The sequence below is a fragment of the Cyprinodon tularosa genome, unplaced genomic scaffold, assembly GCF_016077235.1.
Source record: "Cyprinodon tularosa strain WSP-4 unplaced genomic scaffold, ASM1607723v1 ctg152, whole genome shotgun sequence".
Taxonomy (NCBI): domain Eukaryota; kingdom Metazoa; phylum Chordata; class Actinopteri; order Cyprinodontiformes; family Cyprinodontidae; genus Cyprinodon; species Cyprinodon tularosa.
In genome coordinates this window covers 348,171-370,038 of record NW_024038354.1, presented here as the reverse complement: position 1 = coordinate 370,038, position 21,868 = coordinate 348,171, and the positions used below count along the sequence as shown (strand labels likewise).

The 21,868-nt window shown below is 37.6% G+C and overlaps 1 protein-coding gene and 3 non-coding genes across 4 annotated transcripts; all 4 read left to right on the top strand.

Annotated features, from left to right (window-relative positions):
• The first annotated feature begins 301 nt into the window (after positions 1-301).
• Positions 302-374, top strand: trnam-cau. Its single transcript has one exon. It is a non-coding gene; the product is annotated as a tRNA-Met (tRNA).
• A 1,268-nt stretch (positions 375-1,642) lies between these two features.
• On the top strand, positions 1,643-1,715 carry trnam-cau. Its single transcript has one exon. It is a non-coding gene; the product is annotated as a tRNA-Met (tRNA).
• Positions 1,716-1,820: 105 nt separating this feature from the next.
• trnar-acg lies at positions 1,821-1,893 on the top strand. The gene has a single exon. It is a non-coding gene; the product is annotated as a tRNA-Arg (tRNA).
• Positions 1,894-7,483: 5,590 nt separating this feature from the next.
• LOC119779854 (G2/M phase-specific E3 ubiquitin-protein ligase-like) lies at positions 7,484-16,599 on the top strand. The gene is made up of 13 exons (XM_038279680.1): positions 7,484-7,842; positions 8,270-8,391; positions 8,961-9,270; positions 9,603-9,688; positions 9,821-9,873; positions 10,097-10,139; positions 11,779-11,852; positions 12,056-12,154; positions 12,517-12,827; positions 12,944-13,122; positions 13,312-13,481; positions 14,654-14,868; positions 15,928-16,599. Exons 1-13 carry the CDS (start codon positions 7,734-7,736, stop codon positions 16,161-16,163), a joined length of 2,007 nt encoding a protein of 668 aa, XP_038135608.1. The 5' UTR covers positions 7,484-7,733; the 3' UTR covers positions 16,164-16,599.
• Positions 16,600-21,868: the final 5,269 nt, after the last annotated feature.

Below are 21,868 nucleotides of genomic sequence, written 5' to 3'. Positions count from 1 at the left end.
AGCAATCAGGGACGCCATATAAATGTTGTGATTCTATAGGCCCACCCAGGGACGCCATTCACATGCGGCATTGGTTTAAGCTTTTACACTCCCAGTATTTAACCACAATGTCCACCTAACTTTCTATGATGTGACTTTATTCGAGCTTTCGAACAATGATGGTTACGTCTTGCTAAGGTTAGGGCTGGTGGTGCAATGGATAACACATCTGACTACGGATCAGAAGACTATAGGCTTGACTCCTGGCTAGCATACTTGACAAGACGTAACCACAAACTTAGTCCAAAAGCAAGCTTTCATGGCCTCGTTGGCGCAGTAGGCAGCGCGTCAGTCTCATAATCTGAAGGTCGTGAGTTCAACCCTCACACGGGGCATATGTTTTAGCTTTTCCCAGTATTTAACAACATTCTCCACCTAACTTTCTATGAAGTAGTTCATAGTAGTTTGAAAAGTTAATTAGGCGTAGCATTGGGGATGGTAGGACATTGCAGTGGACACATATTTAATGAGAAAAACACAACAGCTGCTGTAAATGTCACTGCTCATTTTTGAGCAGGCTTAAATCTGGCATAACAGATTGACAGTAAATAGCAGAGGGTGGTTTCGGTCCACCGACCTCTAGGTTATGGGCCCAGCACGCTTCGGCTGCGCCACTCTGCTTTCCTCATGAGAAGAGGGAATTGGAAGGCAAAATCAATTACTTAGGGTTTGGCTTTGTTATGCCATAAGCAACAACATTAATTTTGTAACAAACTCCATGCATATTTTAGCTTTGAGCATCTGTTTTGCTATGCTGAACCAATCCTCAAGAGTAACAAATCCACTCTCCAAAACACATTTCCTTGGGGATACCAGTCCTGACGCCCAACCTTCTGCGGGAAAGAAAAAAAAATGACCACATACTTGCCCATTCTCTATCTCTGTGGGATTCCAGAGGTGCCAACATGGGGGAACACAAAGACAGTTTTTTAAAATGGACCTCCCTCTTCAACTCCAGCTAGAGTGATACAGTTCTGATGCTGAATTCGGAACAAGATTGTTACAAAACAAACTGTAAGATTCTCTCTGAATCTACAGGAGTCTTGTTACTCAGACAACTCAGACTTACAAATGGACGCTAAACTTTATGTTTGGAAAAGGTTTTGAACTTGTGAAAATGTCTCAGAATAACATTGAAGGGATATAATTCAAGACAATACTGCAAAGCAGCTGACAAAAAATAACTTTATAAAAAAATCTTTATTTTCCTCCTTTTTTATTCGACCTCAGAGAAAGAATATGTTAGAGTACTGATGCACAGATATGGATCTATCAGTGCACGTATATAGGAAGGTGAATGTCAAAGAAGAGTTGCTAAACTATGCTCAGAAAATGAGGCCTAAACCCATATGAGCAGCCTTGTTTGAAAATAACAATGTATTGTAGGACTTTGTTTCAGGTCACTGACTACTGGGTTGTGGGCTGGTTCCAGACAAGCAACCTACTGGATTGCACAGCAGATGGGACTGGAACAAACGATCCCTTGCTCTGGAGGTATATCCATTAGGATGTTGGAGGAACAGATCTCATCAGCCCCTCTTGTGGAGGATATGAGAAAGGTCTGTGCACAAACTCAGTCCCTGTCCCAAAGCAAGCTTTCATGGCCTCGTTGGCGCAGTAGGCAGCGCGTCAGTCTCATAATCTGAAGGTCGTGAGTTCAACCCTCACACGGGGCATTTGTTTTAGCTTTTCCCAGTATTTAACAACATTCTCCACCTAACTTTCTATGATGCAACTTTATCCGCGGCTTCGCACAATGATGGTTACGTCTTGTAAAGTATGGGCTAGTGGCGCAATGGATAACGCGTCTGACTACGGATCAGAAGACTCTAGGTTCGACTCCTGGCTAGCTCGTTTGTTTATTGTCATTGTCTTACACGTCTCCGTACTCATTCCGAGTCACCTGGTCAATCACTCTCGCAAACTCCTAAAGCGGATGCAGCTTGAAATCCAACCCCCATATGAGAAGAATAGGCACAAAAATCCCCTCATTGGTGATTGATGCAAGTGACAGTTATGCCATGCAGGACTTGCTAACTCCAAAAAATCTAAAATGATCTACTGCATTATAGTTTTGCTGTTTGAAAATCTTTACCTGCTCTTGAAGGGGCTTCAAAGTTTAAAACTAGTAAAGGGATAAGTTCCACGCTTTTAAACTGTTTGGGAAGGTCCTTTCTGCACAGCTCAATTCACATGCAGATTGGAACCCCATAACGATAAGTTGTCGTTACTGTTGTTTTTTTGGACTGGTTAAGTGTAAGATGCTTGTTTACATTAGATTTAAGCAGATGGTATTAGCTTGAAAATGACAGCACCACTCTACTTGCATCCACCCCAAAGGTTACTTGAACCAACAAATTCTGGCATCTGGCTGCTGGTATCGTTCTGAACAGTACATTTTTGAAAGTTTGGGAAAATTTCTAAAACACTGGGAGTTACTGAAGAGGGATTTTTTTCAAAGCAGCATTAGAACGCATTCCAGAACCGATCTTTTTAAAACATTGCCTTTTCTCCTCTTACATTACACACTGCATGAAAAGTGGGATTTTCGTCAATATGCGGCACTGTAGATTGTCGTGGAACTTCAGGTTAGCGGCAGTTTACGGCAATTTGCAGGCTTCGCCGAAAACTCCCGTAAATTGTCAGAAATTGACGTGGACTTTCTTAGGCAGTGTTCCCCCCATGCCTCCCCCCCATGGAATTCTAGGGGAGGCTTTAACATGTAAATGAACATGCTGTGAGCTATACAAATGCAAATCAGGGTTGCAGGGGGGGTTTTACTCCAAGTGACATTTTTCTAAAAGGTAAGAAAATCTCTGATACAAAGAGATCAGGCTCAGTATAGCCTCTTACATTTTAGCTTGAATTGATTTATTTAATTAAAGTATAGAGACCAAAACAGATCTTTAGCTGACAGAGCAATACATTTAGAGCAGTAATTATTTAAAAAAAAATTGCATTTAAGATAAAAAAATAAAATGTTGTCTGTCAATATGCTCAATTCACAATTACTTAAGTGGAAAAGTTTCAAGAAATGAGTCTGAGATGATTCACTTTATAACATGGCGCATTATCCTGTTGGAAGTAGCCATGAGAAGATTGGTACACTGTGGTCATAAGGTCCGGCCAGGTCAAGATCCGCAATTGCAATCGCACCAAACAGGAAAAAGAACATTGTCAAATTCCGGTTCGTCAAATTAAAATATAGCAGCAACAGATCGGTGACTAGAAATTATAGCACAATTCTTATATATATAAAAAAAAAAAAACTAACACCGTTTATTTAAATGATTGGATCCAAACTATTGGTTATTCACCAACAAGGAAGCAGATTTCTCATCTCCATTAAAATATTTATTTTATACCGAGGGACTTAAACTTTAATCAAATCCATTCAAAAGAAACTTCTTATTACAGGAATGAAAAGAGATGCTGAGTTTGGGAGTAGAGAACAAGTTCATTCAAAAAAAGCAGTTTTGAATTATCCTTATCCCCGTTACAAAAATCTACAAAAATATATATATATATTTGGGCAGAAACTGAACATATGCTGGATGATGGTGGGATTTTTTTAATATGTCATATTAAATTAAGCGCTCGCAGGGTTCATACAGGAATGAGTGACTCTAATTTAATGCTATTTTAATGCTATTAGAAATGATTTTATTGCCATCAACAAGAACCATGTACACAAGTTTTTAGTGTATATGAAATATGAAGGAGCTGTAAGCACAGTTCCATGACTCCTGTATGTATGTAAACACACACACACACACAAATATATACGTATATATATATCCTCTAGCTTTTTCTCCGCCTGGAGCGATATAATATATCTGACGAAATTGTTTTTATAAGCATTTTTTATTAAAGAATTATAAATACTTCGATAAACATATTTAAATAATTTTAGTGCCAATTAAGGCCTTGATTTAAAAAAAAAATGAATTAAGTTTTAATTATTTTTATTGATCCGCGGAGGATGTATGCAATATGCTTTTCAAATAAAAAACAAAATCCTACTTTAAATATCAAAATGTACGGTTACCTGCTGGAACAAGTGAAAGTAGTGAGATATTTAGGTGTGTGGATGGACTATAAATTAAGTTTTGGAGTTCATATTCAGAGATTAATAGAAAAATGCAAAAAAGGAATAAATGTGTTAAGATGCTTGTCAGGAGCTGATTGGGGAGCAAGCTGTCAGTCTTTGAAGACAATTTATAATGCAGTGATTAGGTCAAACATAGATTATGGTAGTATAGTTTATAGCTCTGCGAATAAAACCTTACTTAATAAGATAGAAGTTATACAAAATCAGGCTTTACGTATTTGTTGTGGAGCATTTAGATCATCTCCAGGAGTATCATTACTAGTTGAATTGGGAGAAATGCCACTTGAACAACGAAGGACTCAACTGAGAATGAGATATTGGGCTAGTGTAAAAGGACATAAAGAAAATCATCCGCTCAGACTTCTTCTGAAAGATTGTTGGGAATATGAATATAACGAAATAAAAAGCTTTGGATGGGTAGTAAAGAAAGAGGCAAGCAGTTTGAATTTGAAAGATTATGTAATAACCCCAACTGTTCCAATACCGGCAATTCCCCCTTGGATGTTTTCTACACCAGTGATCGATTTACAAATACAAAAAATTATGAATAAACGGAGGAAAAATACAACAACTGATATCATAGTACAACAACATTTAAGTAAAGAATATTATTCAGTTCTACAGGTATATACAGATGGGTCTAAGGAGCCAGAGTCTGGAAGAACAGCCCCAGCAGTATACATTCCGACATTCAAAATAAAAATTGCAAAAAGAATATCTAATCATGTGTCAGTATTTACAACTGAAGTATTAGCTATCATATCAGCACTAGGGTGGCCATTTCTATAGCACCAAAAAGGAGGACATTGTGCGGCATATCAATAAATTACTAAGGTGTACATAAGAATCGGGTAAAGTCACATTTATAGCACAATTCTTAGTAGTTTAAAGAGGATGCTTGTGTAGCTGAATAGAACAAAATATTAAAGAAATGTAAAAAAGAATTGGTTCCCAGCATTTGTATTTATTTAATACATTGTGGTGTTTAAAAAGTGACCATTTTTTAACACAATTAATTTGCGCAGAACTGCTGCAATTGATCATAAAGCAGTTGTTTGGAAAAGAAGCTTGAGAAAGAGCTAGAGAATAGGACGATGCAAACTGCAAAAAGTGGCTGGAAAAGAGGAATTCATGACATGGCTGCAGCCTGTCGAGAGTAAAGATGATTTCACCATGTTCTCTATCTATCCATATCTATCTATATATCTATCTATCCATATCTATCTATCTATCTATCTATCTATCTATCTATCTATCTATCTATCTATCTATCTATCTATATATATATATATATATATATATATATATATATATATATATATATATATATATATATATATATATATATATATATATATATATAACTTGAGTCATGGAACTGTGCTTACAGCTCCTTATTTCATGTAAACTAATAACTTGTGTACATGATACTTGTTGATGGCATTAAAATTATTTCTAATAGCATTAAAAGAGCATTAAATTAGAGTTCCTCATTCCTGTATAAAACCTGTGAACGCTTAATTTAATCTGACATATTAAAAAAATCCCCATCATCATCCAGCAGATGTTCAGTTTCTGCCCAAATATTTTCTTTCTGTTGTGGATTTTTGTAACAGGGATAACTAGGATCATACATACTTTGTATGAACTCTGTTTATTCTCTGCTTCCAAACTCATCATCTCTTCATCCATTCCTGCAATAAGAATTTTCTTTTAAAGTTGTGAGATTCACTCTAGAATCTCACAACTTCTTCCTGGTCTGTTGAAGCACCAATAGTCTGCATCCAATTATTTAATTAATTGCTCTTAGTTTTTGGGAATATATACGAACTATGCTCTAATTTCTAGATACCGATCTGTTTTTACTATAATTTAATTTGACAAACCGGGTCTTCTCTACATTCTTTTTGGTGCGATTGCAATAGCGGGTCTTGATCTGGACGGACCGGAGGGGAGCAAAAAATAGCTCAGCTCCGTATTTTGACGGTGAAGGACGGAGAAGACGTACGTGGGCGGTGACGAGCGGAGGATGTGGAACAGCTCTCATTGATTTACATGACAGACAAGTACTCCGTACGTGAGCGGGGCGGAGCGCTGACGGAGTATGTGGAATCTGGGGGTAAAGGAGGACAAATACACGTCCGGCTGGGTGCAGCGCCGGACGCCGGACAGTGCAATGAAAATCCGGACTGTCCGCCCTGAAGCCGGACATCTGGCCACCCTAATCAGCACTACAGTGGATGGAAGAAGTTCAACCACTAAGAACTGTAATATGTACCGACTCAATGGCTACGCTAAATAGTCTTCTAAGTGGAAAATCTGAAACTAGGCAAGATTTAATATTTGAAGTATTGCAAAGTCTATTTAGAATAAGGCAGTTAAGAATACTAGTATACTTTCTCTGGGTGCCAGCACATGTGGGTGTAGATGGAAATGAGAAAGCGGACAAGCTAGCAAAGAAAGCATTAAATCATCAGCAAATAGAAATGAATGTATTTTTAAGTAAATCAGAAGTGAAAACATTGATTACAATTGAAACTCGAAAGAAATGGCAAACGATATGGAATAATGAGTCAAAAGGAAGACATTTGTATCAGATTCAAAAGTTTATTGGAAAGGAGAGGAAAAGATATGGAAATAGGAAAAAAGATATAATTATTTCAAGGCTAAGAATAGGTCACACAGCATTAAACTACAGTCTTTTTAAAATAGGGAAACATGAAAGAGGAAATTGTGACAAATGCAGAGATCCAGAAACAGTACAACATATTATTTTTGAGTGTACTGCGTATGTAAGGGAGAGAATGAAGTTCATACAAGAGTTGAGAAAAATAGGGATTAATGGGAATTCAATAAAAGCACTGTTAGGAAACAAGATAAGACAAACAAGAGTTAATGAAATATTATTCAAATATCTAAAAGATACAGGAACAATTAATAGGATTTAGTTATAGGATTCTTTTTTTTTTTTGGGGTATAGCTCAGTCTTCCAAAATTGTGCACTCCACACTCCAGATCAGTAGGTGGCGGAAATGCACCTTTTACGTTGGCCTGCCAATCCGCCATAAAACAACAGAAGAAGAAGAAGAAGAAGTAGAAGAAGAAGAATGTATGCTTTGCTTTGTGCAGGCGGTCTGGAGCGGAGTATGTGTGATTTCGGGGTAAAACTACGGTGGCCCTGAGGTGCAAAACACAACACAAAAAGAGAAAACACAACGGCAAATCAGAAAACACAACACAAAAAGAGAAAACACTACACAAAAAGAGAAAACACAACGGCAAATCAGAAAACACAACACAAAAAGAGAAAACACAACGGCAAATCAGAAAACACAACACAAAAAGAGAAAACACAACGGCAAATCAGAAAACACAACACAAAAAGAGAAAACACAACACAAAAAGAGAAAACACAGCGACATTAACCAAAACGGAAATGCTAGGTACCCTCGGGCGACAGGAATCATCGCTGATTGGACAAAAGAACTGGTCCGTCCTTTGAACCGGAAAGACATCACCGCCAGACTTAAGCGCGGAGAATTCTGTTGCGCTCCAGACAAGTGGAAGCACAGAGCCCGCTATCATGTATTGCAAACATTGTGGGAAAGAGTTCAAAGAGAAGCCTAACTTCTGCAGTGAATGTGGGAAAAGGCTGCAGGAAGACGGTAGCGACGCTCACGCGGGACCTTCAAGTAAGTAAACGGATATAACGTTAATGTAACGTTAGGCTACTTTTGCATGGGGTACCGTTAGCCTACCAGAGCTAGTTGGCCAACTGTCAGTTTCCAGACCTTACTCGATAATTTCTTTGCAGGTGTTTCATGAATCTTGCCGTTTGGAGTGAAAGATGTATTTATGCAGGTTATAACTTGCAGTAGGCAGTGAAACTGAAGACAAATGCAGCATCTTCAGGGTTTAGTTTATTTGCAGGCCATAAAGAAAAGATTGTGTGTGTTTTTAGATTTTTTCACTTTCTAGCTTCATTTTTTGTGTCACCAAAACTGCACCCCTATTTTACAAAAGATAATGTGTTGTCAAAATGTGTTTCTTGTATGCTGTAAAACATTAGACTACTGCTGTATGTATAATGTAACATATTTTTCCTTTGCTACCATGTAGAATCACAGACTATTCAAACCCCTACTCTAGGGACCTTTCTAGAGTACCGAAAGAGAAAAGCGGAAGAGAGGCAAAACTTTTCATGTGGGAAAATGAAATCAAAGAAAATATGTAAAGTCCAGGTAAGTTGGTTACATAGTGAGAATGAACAACTGGTTAACTAGCTGTTGACATTCTTCCATCATCACAGTTCTCTAAAAGTAAGCCTGATGATAGCGTCACCAGTATATTTTTGCATAAAACTAATGTGCTTCTGTGCCACGACCATATTACTCAGACAATGACACTGTCCTGTTTTCACTTTTGTACATATTTGCTGGTTTCTTATTATGATGAATATGTAACCGTGACATGCAAATCATTGTATTACCAATTACCTGTATTGAAAAGTAATCTGCTGTTTACTGGGTTTTTGATGGGCACTTAAAATTATGTTTGCCCGCAGCGGCTCAGGACTAACCCTCCATTCTAACCTCATAATTCAGTTGTACAGTTCATTGTATAATGACAATAAAGGCCACTTCACCATAAACAGTGTGTTACTCTGTTTTCAGTGGTATTTTGATAATAATTTTAATAATTGCCCATTTTGTATCCAAGTGTGACATGTAACATAGCGTTACTGATAATTTTAAGTAAACATTGATCTTTAAAAATTACCCACTTACAATTTAATTTATTTATTTTGCAGATAAATATTGGTTTGATGACCATTGGGAAGGGTGGTGTCCTCAAGCCAAAGCGTGGGAAAACTATTTCCCTTTCTACACATCCTGACATCACTGCCCTAGATCTGCTTAATGAGGCAGTAAGGAAAATGAGGGACTTCAACAAAGACCTGGATGAAGGACCTTTCCTCCTTCTTTATCCAGATGGCTCTGAAGTTATTAATATCCCTGGGACACAAAGACCATTTACTCTAAAAGCATACAAGGAAGAAATTGGCAAGACATATCAGCGGGTCATCATTTTTATTTGCCAGAAAAAAGACTTTGAGAAAGGTAAACTGTGTTGTTATGACCTAGTTGTGTCCAGTGCAGAGATGGCTGGACTTGCTATAATGCTATATGTTGGTCATTCATCACTTAAAGAATTATACTACACATTTTTTGCTTTACAGTTTTAACAAAACACTACACCTAGTGTTATGAAAAAAGCAAACCAATCCTCTAGATTAGACTTAAAGCCTGTGTCGTTTGACTTGCTTCACAAGGACACTGAAATGCCACTGAATTCATAAATGACAAATGTCTGAAGTATGTATCGGTAATGTGTCTCTTTTGAGAACGTTGGGAAAGCTTCATTGAGGGGAGCTTATTTGAATGTTTTTCAGTTGGAGAATTGCCAGACACATCTGACTCCGACCCTGAGATTGTGATAAAAACAACATCAAGAGAATTTGATCTAGCTGATACACTGGTGAGTGTAATTTAAAACATATTTGAGTGATTTTTCTGATTAACCTGCCTTCAACCTGTGTAGGTTTTTGACATTGGCCTACCAGTACTAAACAAATACTTGTATTTGAATTAAATTATGTCTTTACTACAGCCATTTGAACCTCACCACAAAAGCAGTCCTGTACACAAAGAGCCTGACAAGGTGTAAGTAGTTGGTGTGTGTGTGTGTGTGTACCAAAGAAATTTAGATTTTACTGCATTTGCATACATATTTATTTGCTATTGACATAGCTTTGTAATTTGTTGTTCTTGTTACGTGTGCTATACGCTAATGCCTTGTTACTTCAATAAATCAATGTTTGTTTGGTTTTGCAATGTCACCAATATATTTTGGAGTATACTATGATTTATGCTTTTTTGCCCTCAGGAATGGTGATGGGGGGTTGTCACTCTCTACTGAAGTACATCAGGTAATGGAGTATTATTTACATACAGTCTCTATCTTCCTCACTGGTCCATGACTTTAGGTATGAAACAAAACAATAGCTAAATGTTTACATAGACGCCATCAATGTAACTATTATATGGTCTAATATAACAACAATAACTTAATTGATCCTCATAGGGAAATTCACTTCTGGCAGCTCATCTACCATTCAGTGAAGAATTAGAAAGTCTGATGCCTGTGGGTACAAAATATCCTCTATATCTTTCCATCCTGCAGTAAATAGAGAGGAGCCATCGTCCACCATCTGTTTTTGATGTTATGATTACATTTATACCTTTAGACCAAAGTCCATTGAAGTAAACTCATAATCATAGTATTATGTTTATTGCAGTTGTGTGCTTTTAAGCTTTGCTTTTCATTTAGGGGGGATACAAAGCCATTTCAGATGGACTGTTAACTACAAGCCTTTTGTGAATGTGCCTGACTTAACCCCTAGAACCCTACGGACCCACCGGCGGGTCCAGCTGCTACGTGACCTCGTAATTTTAACAAACCCCCAGTATTGATGTAAAAAAACATATTTGGCACAGTTTGGTGACATTTATGGATAAATGTGCCAAAATGGCCTCTCCGCCTAAGAAATTTCTCACTAATACCATTCTAAAATAAATATGATTCATCTGATTGAGTCCAAATTTGGTATATTTTTACACAACATTTAGATTTGAAAGTCTGTACTACTTTTTTGTGCTATAAATAATATTTTAGTAGTGTTTTGCAATGTTTATTTCAAAGAAAATTTTGGCGAGGTTCAAAAAATGCAAAATATTTTGTATTTTGTCCCTAATATTTCAGGCAGGGTCAAAGCTACAATGGTGCTGACACCAGAAAACCATTCTATGACATCTTACCTTTACAGACGTACCAAAAGTTTCTTCTTAAATCTAATAGCTGTGAGGCTATAAGTTATTTACTTTTGTGTGTTTTTGTCAGGCAGAAATTTATTTATACCCCCTTAGGGTGTAAGAGGTTTAAGAAATTGAAAGCGTATATGGAGAGTTAGATGATCGTGGATGCATCAAAGGTCACTTCAGATATCCTATTCAAGCACAGAAGCACATATAAGAAAAGTTAACTCAATACTTTATCATGCCATATATTTGCATAATGCAGTTTTTTGAATTGGCAATTGTACCACATTTCACTTAAATTTGCAAAAATAAAAGTAAACAGGGAAATGTCTCCACTGAATGTCATCTTCTGTTCTCTATCTCACCTCCTTAAAGGCATAGTTGAATATTTTGTCAATTTTCCTTATTGCATTAATCATCATTAGTCATATAAGCAGGTACATTCCTGTCCATAAGAGCATTTTGGAATTATAGGATTGTGTATTTGATAAGTTTAACCCTGACCCCTAGTGGACTGAAGGGATCATTACACAACCTATACTGTCCAACTCCATTGTATTCACTGAGCAGCTCGCATTTGTGCTTCAGGACTCTCAAAACGGGCATTGGTAATATACCTTCTCATTATTATTGCAATAGACAGGCTTCCCAAAATGTTGAACTATCCCGTTTAAGTAATCCATAGAGTTTGTTACATAATTATGTTGTCATTTTATTGAATGTCCTGTTTTTACATTTCTTAACTTTCAGACTATACACTTGGATGAGGAGCATAATTATGCTAGTACCTCCACATGTCTTGATGTCGAGAGCTCCTGTTACAGGTGTGTTTTGTGTAATTGTATATAGATTGGTAGACAAAATATCAGAAACATTATTGAGGGGTAAACACATTTCTCTCCTGACAAAGGTTAGATATTGAGTTTAAGCTGGAAGAGCTCGTCAACAATTTGATTGGTTTGATTTTTATTGGATATGCATTTATGTGTGTCTATAATTACATTGTGTGAACGTCTTTGTTTTGCAGGACGTACACCAACCTCTTTGCACCTATCGTCATTGACGATGATGAAGATGAAGTTCTCGTTGTTGAGGAAAAAAAGGACATGCCCTCAGAAAAATCTGAGTGAGTCATATAGACACAAGTAGAAAATAAACAAGCTCTCTACTTCGTCTAAAATAGAATTATACAAATGTGAGGACTCACTAAAATGAAAACCAATATGACATTCTCTGTCTGTAACTACTTGAATCAGGTCCAGTTGTTGAGATGTGTGTTTAAAGAGAGTCCATTGGAATTAAGTTAATAAGAATAAAAAACTTGCTCATTCTTTTATAGATTGACTTATCAGTGTCTCTCGTGTCAATTTAATGTCAGGATATAGTCTATGAATATGGAATGAAAGATTTGTGTAAAGTAAGTAAAGTAGCTACTGTGCTTTGAATCTATTTTTTAATGTCTAAAATTTTTTTTTTGCTTTTTTCTAGACCCACAACTGTGCAGGCCTCTGAAATAATTGCAAATTTGGCACTTGCAATTGACCACAACAAAGTCAGCAGGTTCAATATATCCAGATCTGATGTATGGGATGGAGCTGTAAGAGGCTTTCGACGCAGCTCATACTCCGAAAAAAGTGAGATCTTTGTGAAGTTCACAGATGATGCAGGGTCTTTAGAAGAAGGGTTGGACACAGGTGGGCCGAGGCGAGAATTCCTCACACTTCTAATGGATCACCTGAGAAATCGTCCCATCTTCGATGGACCTCGAGAAAGACGCTATCTTGTGTACAATCCCACAGGTGTGTTTTTTGACGTTATATTAAAATGAGAAGTTTCAGATAATTTTCTTTTTCTTTTTTTTTCTTCCAGTGATATAGATGGTAATTATGTATGATAATTCTGTACTCTTTAACAGCTGTCAGGGAAGATGAGTATTATCTTGCAGGCAAAATGATTGCTGTGTCCGTCATACACGGGGGACCAGCACCACATTTCCTTTCAAAGGACCTTGTCAACCACATAATAGGGAAGCCAAGTTTCAGCGCCACTGTGGAAGATGTAAAAGATGAGAATATAGGGAGAGCTCTACATCAGGTAGAAAATAAGATAAGAGATGATAAGTTGTACTTAATTAAAGGGACAGATTTCCACTTATTTTAACCAAATGTAAAAGTAATTTCATCTTTTTTTTTTTTTTATGCAAGATTTCTATTCATCAAGGACAAGAGTAAACAAGCATGTATGTTTTAGGGTTGGCCTAATAATACCTTTTGTTTTAAATAGGTCCAGGAAGCCGATTCGCAGGAGTCTTTGCAAAATCTAATTTTGCAAAACAGCACAATGTTCCAAACAGCTGGATGCTTCCGACCTGTCAAAGCTTGTGAGAAGCATACACTTGTGGAGGAGTACCTCAAATGGTACATTATAGACCGCAACCACATTGCCATTCAACGGTAATATTTAAAACCCTTTTTTTCTTTGCCAACAATCATCCAAAAATGTAATAGTTTAGTTTTTAACTTATCCAACATTCAGTCAGTATTACAAATTGCCTGTCACTGCAGCCACTGACACATTGTGAAACAGTGTAACCAGGTGTTTCTTAAATAGCATGATTGAGGAGCATTCTTACTGGGTTAGATTGTTCTAACTTCAGTTGCTATGTCCTCTTATTGTCCTATTCAGGGAAATGCTGAACAAAACATTTTAATGTCTTGAACGATACTAGCTAATATTAGGTTCCATCACTTTTATGATCCACAAATAGGATCATGTAAGTGTGTAAATCATGAAATACAGTCTGACACTGAGTAAACTTTGTTAAAGACAAATATTTAACTTTTACATGAGCATGTCCACTAGATTCAATTGAAAGTTCTGTCTTATGTACCTTTTGACATGGCGAAACATATTGCAGTTCTAATGTACTAATGAAACAATTCAGCTGTTTGAAACCATAAAGGTTCATTAATTAGCAGCTCTGGTTGTGCTCCATTTTACCCTCAAATAACATCCGGCTTATCTGTCTATTTTTCCTTTGTGTGCTTAGTGCTAAAATAAATGTTTGTGCTTTGTTTACCACACTTCTGTTTCTTACAATTTGAAATCCAGATTTTTAGGAGATAAGTACAAATCATGATGATCTTTCCTTTTTTGACATCACAACTAATTTCTGTACACTATGAAATGTTGTCTGTATGATCCCATATAAACAATCTACTTTACCTTTTGCATGAGGTTATACAATCAGAATTTATGTCAAAATATATTAAATTGTGGAAAAAAAGCCACCGCTCATCTGTGGGCAAGATTCTTCTGAGAGGTGCTTGAGCTGAACATTTTTTGACACAAAAAATACAAAAACAGCAACCGCACACTCATAATGCTGTACAATCATTAATTTATTTCTGCAAGCTTTCAGTCTGTGACCTCCTTCAGGCATACACAACAAGTGAAAGCTTCAAGAAATAAATTGATTATTGCACAGCGTTGTGAGTATGCAGTTGCTCTTTTTGTTTTATCTCTACGTATTTTGCACACATTGCTGTTATATGTTTGGTAGTACTGTTTTCTGTCAGACCTGATAAATCACACCTATGTCTTACAAAATAATTGTCCTTAATAGATTCAAAGACGGACTGGCTAGTCTGGAGTTTTTGGCTTCAGTGCAGAAGCATCCTGGTGTGCTGGCTCCTCTCCTGTGCTATTCTGCCAAGGCCCTGACTGCTGCAGAAATAGAACGTCTGTTCATCCCAGACTTCAGCACAAGGGGAAGCAACAGGTGGCAGAGAGAGACCAAAGTTATCGGCTTTTGGGCTGATTTTCTACTGGAATGTGAAGGTTTGTCATGGCTATTTTGTTAGATATACAGTCGCGGAAAACATTAAGAGACCACTTTTACAAATGTTTCTTTAAAAGCATCTTTTTTTTAAAAATACCAACACAAACAATTAATTGAGACACTGATTAAGTGATCGTCTGAAACACATCTGTTTTTATAGGAAGATTATAAAAACCACTGCTGGGATTAAACATTGACATCATCCCACTAAATCTGATGTATTAACGCATAAGTTATAATACTCATATTGTGTTGTGTTGCTGAATAATAACAATAATTCTGCCGGCCGACAAGTTTTTATATCCTTGCAAGGAAAGGTCAGTCCTCACCTGAGCGGTGATGGTAAAGGAAAGACTCTGAGATTGGGGAGACCTAAACATTTATACCTGAGGAGAGGAAAAATAAATAAAATATGTTTCACATCCCTTTGTCTGCTGCAGGGGTCGGCCCCTTCCCCAGAGAGTGTTTTTTACACCCTTTTGTCTGTTGCAGGTATTGGCACCGACCCCCAAGGGTGTGTTTCACACCTGGGGCATCCTGCAGGGTTTTGTGTCTCGGTGGGAAGTTAAGAGCATGGGAAGTAGGTGGGAAGTTAAGAGGTCTAGACATGAACATACACAAATGGTCAGCATACAAAAGGAGATCTTATACCTTTGGGGAAAAGCATGGTGTAGGGACATCTCAAGTGATTGAACCATAGACAGATTCAAATTTACCATTACACTAGTTGTCATTTTCTGCCAATAAATGCCCTAAATTACAGTATTTTCATTACATTTTTGGGAGAAATGTTGTCAGTAGTTAATAGAATAAAACAGAAATGTTCATTTCACTCAAACACCTACCTTAAATAGTAAAATCAGAGAAACTCATCGTTTTCAAGTGGTCTCTTATTTTTTTCCACGACTGTACAGTATATGAATTGTATAGTGCGTTCATATTTGTAATTTTTATCTTCTTCAATGAAATGAAAAAAAAAAAAGCTATTGAGTAACTATGTTTTTAGATAATGCCGTGTCAAGCAATGCACTACTACAATGTTGACTTTCTCTTTTTAGATGGAGTGATATCTCTGTCCCTCCCAGATGTGCTGATGTTTGCCACTGGCTTGTCAGCACTGCCACCAGCAGGAATAACACCCCGTCCAAGTATAGGGTTTTTAAATGACTCACCGTTTCCAATGGCAACCACGTGTTCGAACACACTCAAGCTCCCACTACTCGACTCCTACAGTGTCTTTAGGAAGAATATGGAGTTTGGCATCAAAAATGCACCAGGCTTTGGGTGTTTTTAGTTGCCAAAAGGACTTTTATGCATAATCACTTTTATTAAAAGTGGTTTGAGCTGTGGCTTGATTTAGGCTGTTTTTTTTATTTTTTATTTTAATCTTATTTTTATCAACTCTCTGTTCAGAATAATGCTTTACAAGGTCATGTCTGCTTGTTTGCATCAGTTACTGTACTGCCTCTCTTGTTAAAAGGCCATTTGGGACATGACATGCATTAAACTAAAGTTAAGATAAGGTAAAGTAAAACCAGTGAGTGCTTCTTACAATGTTCAAATCTGTGCAGTTAGCTACTTGCATAGCATTAAAATCTCAGGGTGGTGTCCTGATTTTTGTTTGTTATTGCTGTTTCCTGTTTTTTACAGCTCTACATATGTTTAAAGAAAAAAAAAAAGAAATCAGTACAAATGCTTTTTGTAAGTAATTGTTGTTTACATGAAAATTGAATCAGAAAATAAATACAACTTTAAGTGTAAAATGTCTCCATTTCAGTCCCACAGTTCAAGTTGCCAAATCTGAAAATTCAAAACAAACATTTTTGGTAGGCCTATATTATCCTGTTATTTATCTCTTGAAGCAATTTGTAAATGTTGGATCACATTTATGAATGGGAAGTAATTTTCAAAACTTAGGCGTGTATAGTCCACCAGTCATTTACTGATAAGCATTAAGATGCATTAAAGCAAAATACTAAATAAGGAAAATATGGTCTTAATACGTCCATGTTAATGTGGGATACCTAAAAAGGTAGAAACGGGTTCCAATAGTCCATATCTATAGCCCAGCTATTTCCTTCAGAGTGATGTACAGTTCTGAGGCTGTCTTCCAGTCTTGTGGCTGTTGTAGTCCGTGTTGTTCCACTTCCTGTTGTAGGTATTCCTCTATGTCTGGATCACCGCTTAAATCAATCACTTGCCTTGCCTCAGGAAACACATCCAGTTCCCTGTCTTCAACAGCAAATCCACAGTCCCTTGAACCAAATCTGCAAAATTAGATGATACAATGATATAAAGGAGAAGGTTTGAAATGATCATTGTTAGATTTGTTTGCTTGTTGATATACAGATATTTCTAAACAATGGTAGAGACAGATTGCTTCTAAATTCAACAATGGATTATACCAACATGTACAATTGTCCAAATATATCCCAGTTTAGGCTATACCACAACACCTTGCATTTTTTGTAATGTATATGATCATTACTACCTGTAAGGCAAGAGATACAGTTCATTCGGAATCCCTCCTGGACATGATGCATGTCTGCTTGGTCGGATTCGGTGCTTGTTCCATAGGTCCATACATTCATCCAGGTATTGCTGCAGAACATTACTGAAGCAAAATCTCAGTAAGCACTGGTGTTCGTGGCTGCCATTGAAGTTTCCAGAGTCTCTTAGGTCTCCAAACAAGTCCATCCAAAACTGAGACCTGGGGATGCATTATAATAGATAAAACATTGTTATTTATAATGCGCTTTTACAAGTACTCAAAGAGGCTTACATACAAATAACACCGTTTAAATGTGGATACATCTTAACAAAAGCATCACAGAGAAATAATGTATATCATATGATTATTATAACAGTAGTGATTCAATAACTTTGGGAAAAATATGGCTTCCCATGTTCAGTATTAGGCTATCACTTAGTGTTTAAGTGGCCTGAGTTAAACAAGAACACTAATAATAATCAATGACAAATACGGAGATTTTAATAACACTTTAACACTGATCAGTGTAATAGAGACAAAGGTCATCACTATACAGCTTCCACTGTACTTTTCATCCATCAAACAACACAGATGTACCAACCTCCCTCTTCTGAAAAAAGACCACCATGACTCGATGCGCTGATTCGATGTTGATGAGCCGTAACTGTGGCTAGACGAGCCGGCATAGTGGTCCATATGCGCGTGACGGAGGGTACATTGTATTGCTGCCATGGTCCCATTTTCTGTTCCGAGGTCAGTTCTCAATCTCATTGGAACCACACCGATACTCTTGACACAATTAATATAATTGTGAGCAATGACAGATGGATTATTGTTCGTTGGTCCACAAACAAGCCACATTATTTTTCTCGAAAAGCCATCAATACATCCTGAGAGTGCCAGGCCAAATGGTTTTAGTTTATCATATCCATCTACATGCCGTATGTAGTTTGGACCCATGGAGTGATATGTGCGTCTTGTAAACCTCCTGCGTGTTCTCAAAGCCGTCCCTCGTGGATTCAGCTGTTTCAGTAGCCTCATTACTACATCACGTTTAACGCGAAGCCTGTGCTTTTGTTGGAGAACTTGCCACATAGTCCGATAACCGAAGAGTTCCCCTGGTCCTTCCAGCTCTGTCAGAATGGCACGCCTCACCTCAAGGAGTGGGGAATAGTTGTGTCTTCTGTACAGCCCTGCTTCTTTTAAACGCGTCTTCAGCGTACGCAGACTCACGTTTACGTTGTGAAATGTCGACAGCATATCCAGTATCACGTCATATTCATGTCCGGTATCAAAGTATTGCTTAATAGCAGCGTGTACCTCATCATTTGTGGCGCTCATGATTTGGAAAAATGGAAACAAACCCCGTGTTTCCGGTTCAAAGGACGGACCAGTTCTTTTGTCCAATCAGCGATGATTCCTGTCGCCCGAGGGTACCTAGCATTTCCGTTTTGGTTAATGTCGCTGTGTTTTCTTTTTTTGTGTTGTGTTTTCTCTTTTTGTGTTGTGTTTTTTCTTTTTGTGTTGTGTTTTCTCTTTTTGTGTTGTGTTTTTTCTTTTTGTGTTGTGTTTTCTCTTTTTGTGTTGTGTTTTCTCTTTTTGTGTTGTGTTTTTTCTTTTTGTGTTGTGTTTTCTCTTTTTGTGTTGTGTTTTCTCTTTTTGTGTTGTGTTTTCTCTTTTTGTGTTGTGTTTTCTGATTTGCCGTTGTGTTTTCTCTTTTTGTGTTGTGTTTTCTCTTTTTGTGTTGTGTTTTCTGATTTGCCGTTGTGTTTTCTCTTTTTATGTTGTGTTTTGCACCTCAGGGCCACCGTATAAAACTCCTCTTGGATGCGATGGCGACTCTGCATCGAACAAGACGAACTCAAAGAAGAGAAGCTAGCGGTAAATATATGTTCGATTACTGCCTGCTAAGCTAAAAGCAGCCTAGCCTAAGCTACGGCTAATAGCAGCCTAGCCTAATGCTACGGCTAATAGCAGCCTAGCCTAAAGCTACGGCTAATAGCAGCCTAGCCTAAAGCTACGGCTAATAGTAGCCTTGCAAGAACAAGCTTTATTAAAGTGTATTTTTTGTGATTCACAGGAAGCAGTACGCCGTCTTCACAACTCGGAGACTAATTGCAGGCGCTATGAACCGGAGCAAGGGTAAGATTTAAAGAATATGCTTTCATTCTGCGGTAAAAGGAAATGGATACGGATGGATACCAATCATAGCTGTACATTTTGTTTTCACAGACTACTGTCGCCTCACAATGAGGCGGTGACCTCCAGTGTTGGGCACGTTACTTTAAAAAAGTAATTAGTTATAGTTACCAGTTACTTCTCCCAAAAAGTAACTGAGTTACTAACTGAGTTACTCCACTATAAAAGTAACTAGTTACCAGTAAAAGTAACTATTACGTTACTTTTTCGTCTCTCTCTCCCATACCCCCCCCCCACCTTCTCAAGGCTTGTTTCATAAGCTAGATGTGAAACAACAAAGGCAAGTGCCTGCACAGAGGTTTGCATTTATTGCAACTCAACATAAACAACAGCGGATGGACATACACTTCTCAAAATATATATAAAAAAAGAGAAATACACCATCTAACAGAGGCTTTGAACTGAACTGAAAATATATACGGATTTCTTCAATCCAATTTAAAGTGCATAAATGCATCAGTTCATTTTGCATTTGTACAATCATTTATCCACACAGCCAACCCAGTTGTCTCACCAACAGCAAAGACGGTTACCTGCACAAACTTCCACTTAATGCAACTCTAACTTACCAGAACTAGTACACAACAGATGAATATAAAGTGCTCCAATTTTTTTTCTTAAAGAAAGTAAACAGCTTACAGGAGTGCAAATTGAACTGGAAACGTTCATGGGTTTGTCAAATCCAACTCTAAACATGAATGCATTCCTCTCTCCATCCATCCACCCAGCCCAGTCATGTCAACGTTTTAGCCCTGAAACCAGCGGTTGTATCGCAAGAGAAGAAGCTTCTCAAACTTGTGGTCAGAGAGTCTGTTCCTTTTTGGTGTGAAAACCAGCTTCCCCAGGCTAAAAAGTCTCTCCACCGGAGCACTGGATGGAGTGGCAGCATTATACTTCAGGGAAATTCTCTTTATAAGGGGAAATCCATGAAGTGAGTCAATCTCTTGAGCTCCTGATTTAAAATAATCTGCCACTTGACTTTCTGCAGTAGCGTCATCCTCTTCATCAAAGGAGAAGAATGCATCTTCAACAGTTGAGCTGGTACATGTGGGTGTGGTGGTGTTTGTACCTTTATGCTGGTCTTCACTTCTTACACTTGCACGACATACCGCCAGCAGCTCTGCTTTGGCCTTGTCCTTTCTTTCTTGGGTTCGCAGCCAACGTAACTTGAACCTGGGCAGAGTCACAGCAGCCAGGAGAGCGCTGTCACTGTCCAGCACCTCTGCAAATCTTGTTTTTATTGCCTGAAATGACATAAAGCAAGGGTGTAAAACTCATTGTGGTTTAGGGGCCGCATGCAGCTTAATCTTATCTCAAGGGGGCCACACAAGTAAACTCATTGCAAGATTAAATAGAATTAATAATAAGTAATTAATAACTAGTAATAAGGGGACTTGTTGGTTTTTATATTAAATGAATTTAACTTTTAGACAATATGTTATGAATAACCTCAGCGTTTTTAAGAAATATGTGCAAGTATGTGCAATTTCAACAATACTTTTACTCAGTTAAACATTTATTTAAGTGCATTATGCGTGTGAGCTGATCACAGTGATTGATGTTGAAAAACATTTATTCAGATTTTTTGGAAATTAAAAACACTGTCCTGCATGAAAAATACATCAAACAGATACAAATTATGAAAATATTTAAAATAAATTCTCCACATCTGAAGCTCATTGCTGCCGTTAGTTCTGATGCAGGGTTGCATTTTTATTGGCATTCCAAAAAAAAATAAAAAATTTGAATAATGATAATGCATTTAGCCACCGGGCTGGACTAAATCATTCGGCGGGCCGGAACCGGCCCGCGGGCCGCATGTTTGACACCCCTGACATAAAGCAAAGAACACATTACTGACTGTCTCTATACAAATACAAACTCTCTCTCACCCACTGTCACTCACACACGCACACACACTCACACACACACACACACACACACACACTTTGAGTACAATATATAATACACTAAACAATTATACATATGTATTATAATTATATACAATCTATACTATTATACACATTATACACAATTTAAAAAAAATAGACATATGTAGTTCTTACCTCCACAATTGCTTCTGGAAGGTCCACAAGTATTTGAAGCCCACTCTTCAGCTTGATGGTTTTCATCATCAAGGTCTCCAGGGTAGGTAGCAGTGTGCCGAGGTAGCAGTTGTCCTCTCCCTGGAGGATATCTAGGGCGACTGTCAATGGCTTCATTGCGATGCAATATTCCTTCAGGAGCTGATGCTCTTTTTCTGTGATTGCTTTTGAGCCAAACTTGGATGAGATGGTAATGAGGTCCAC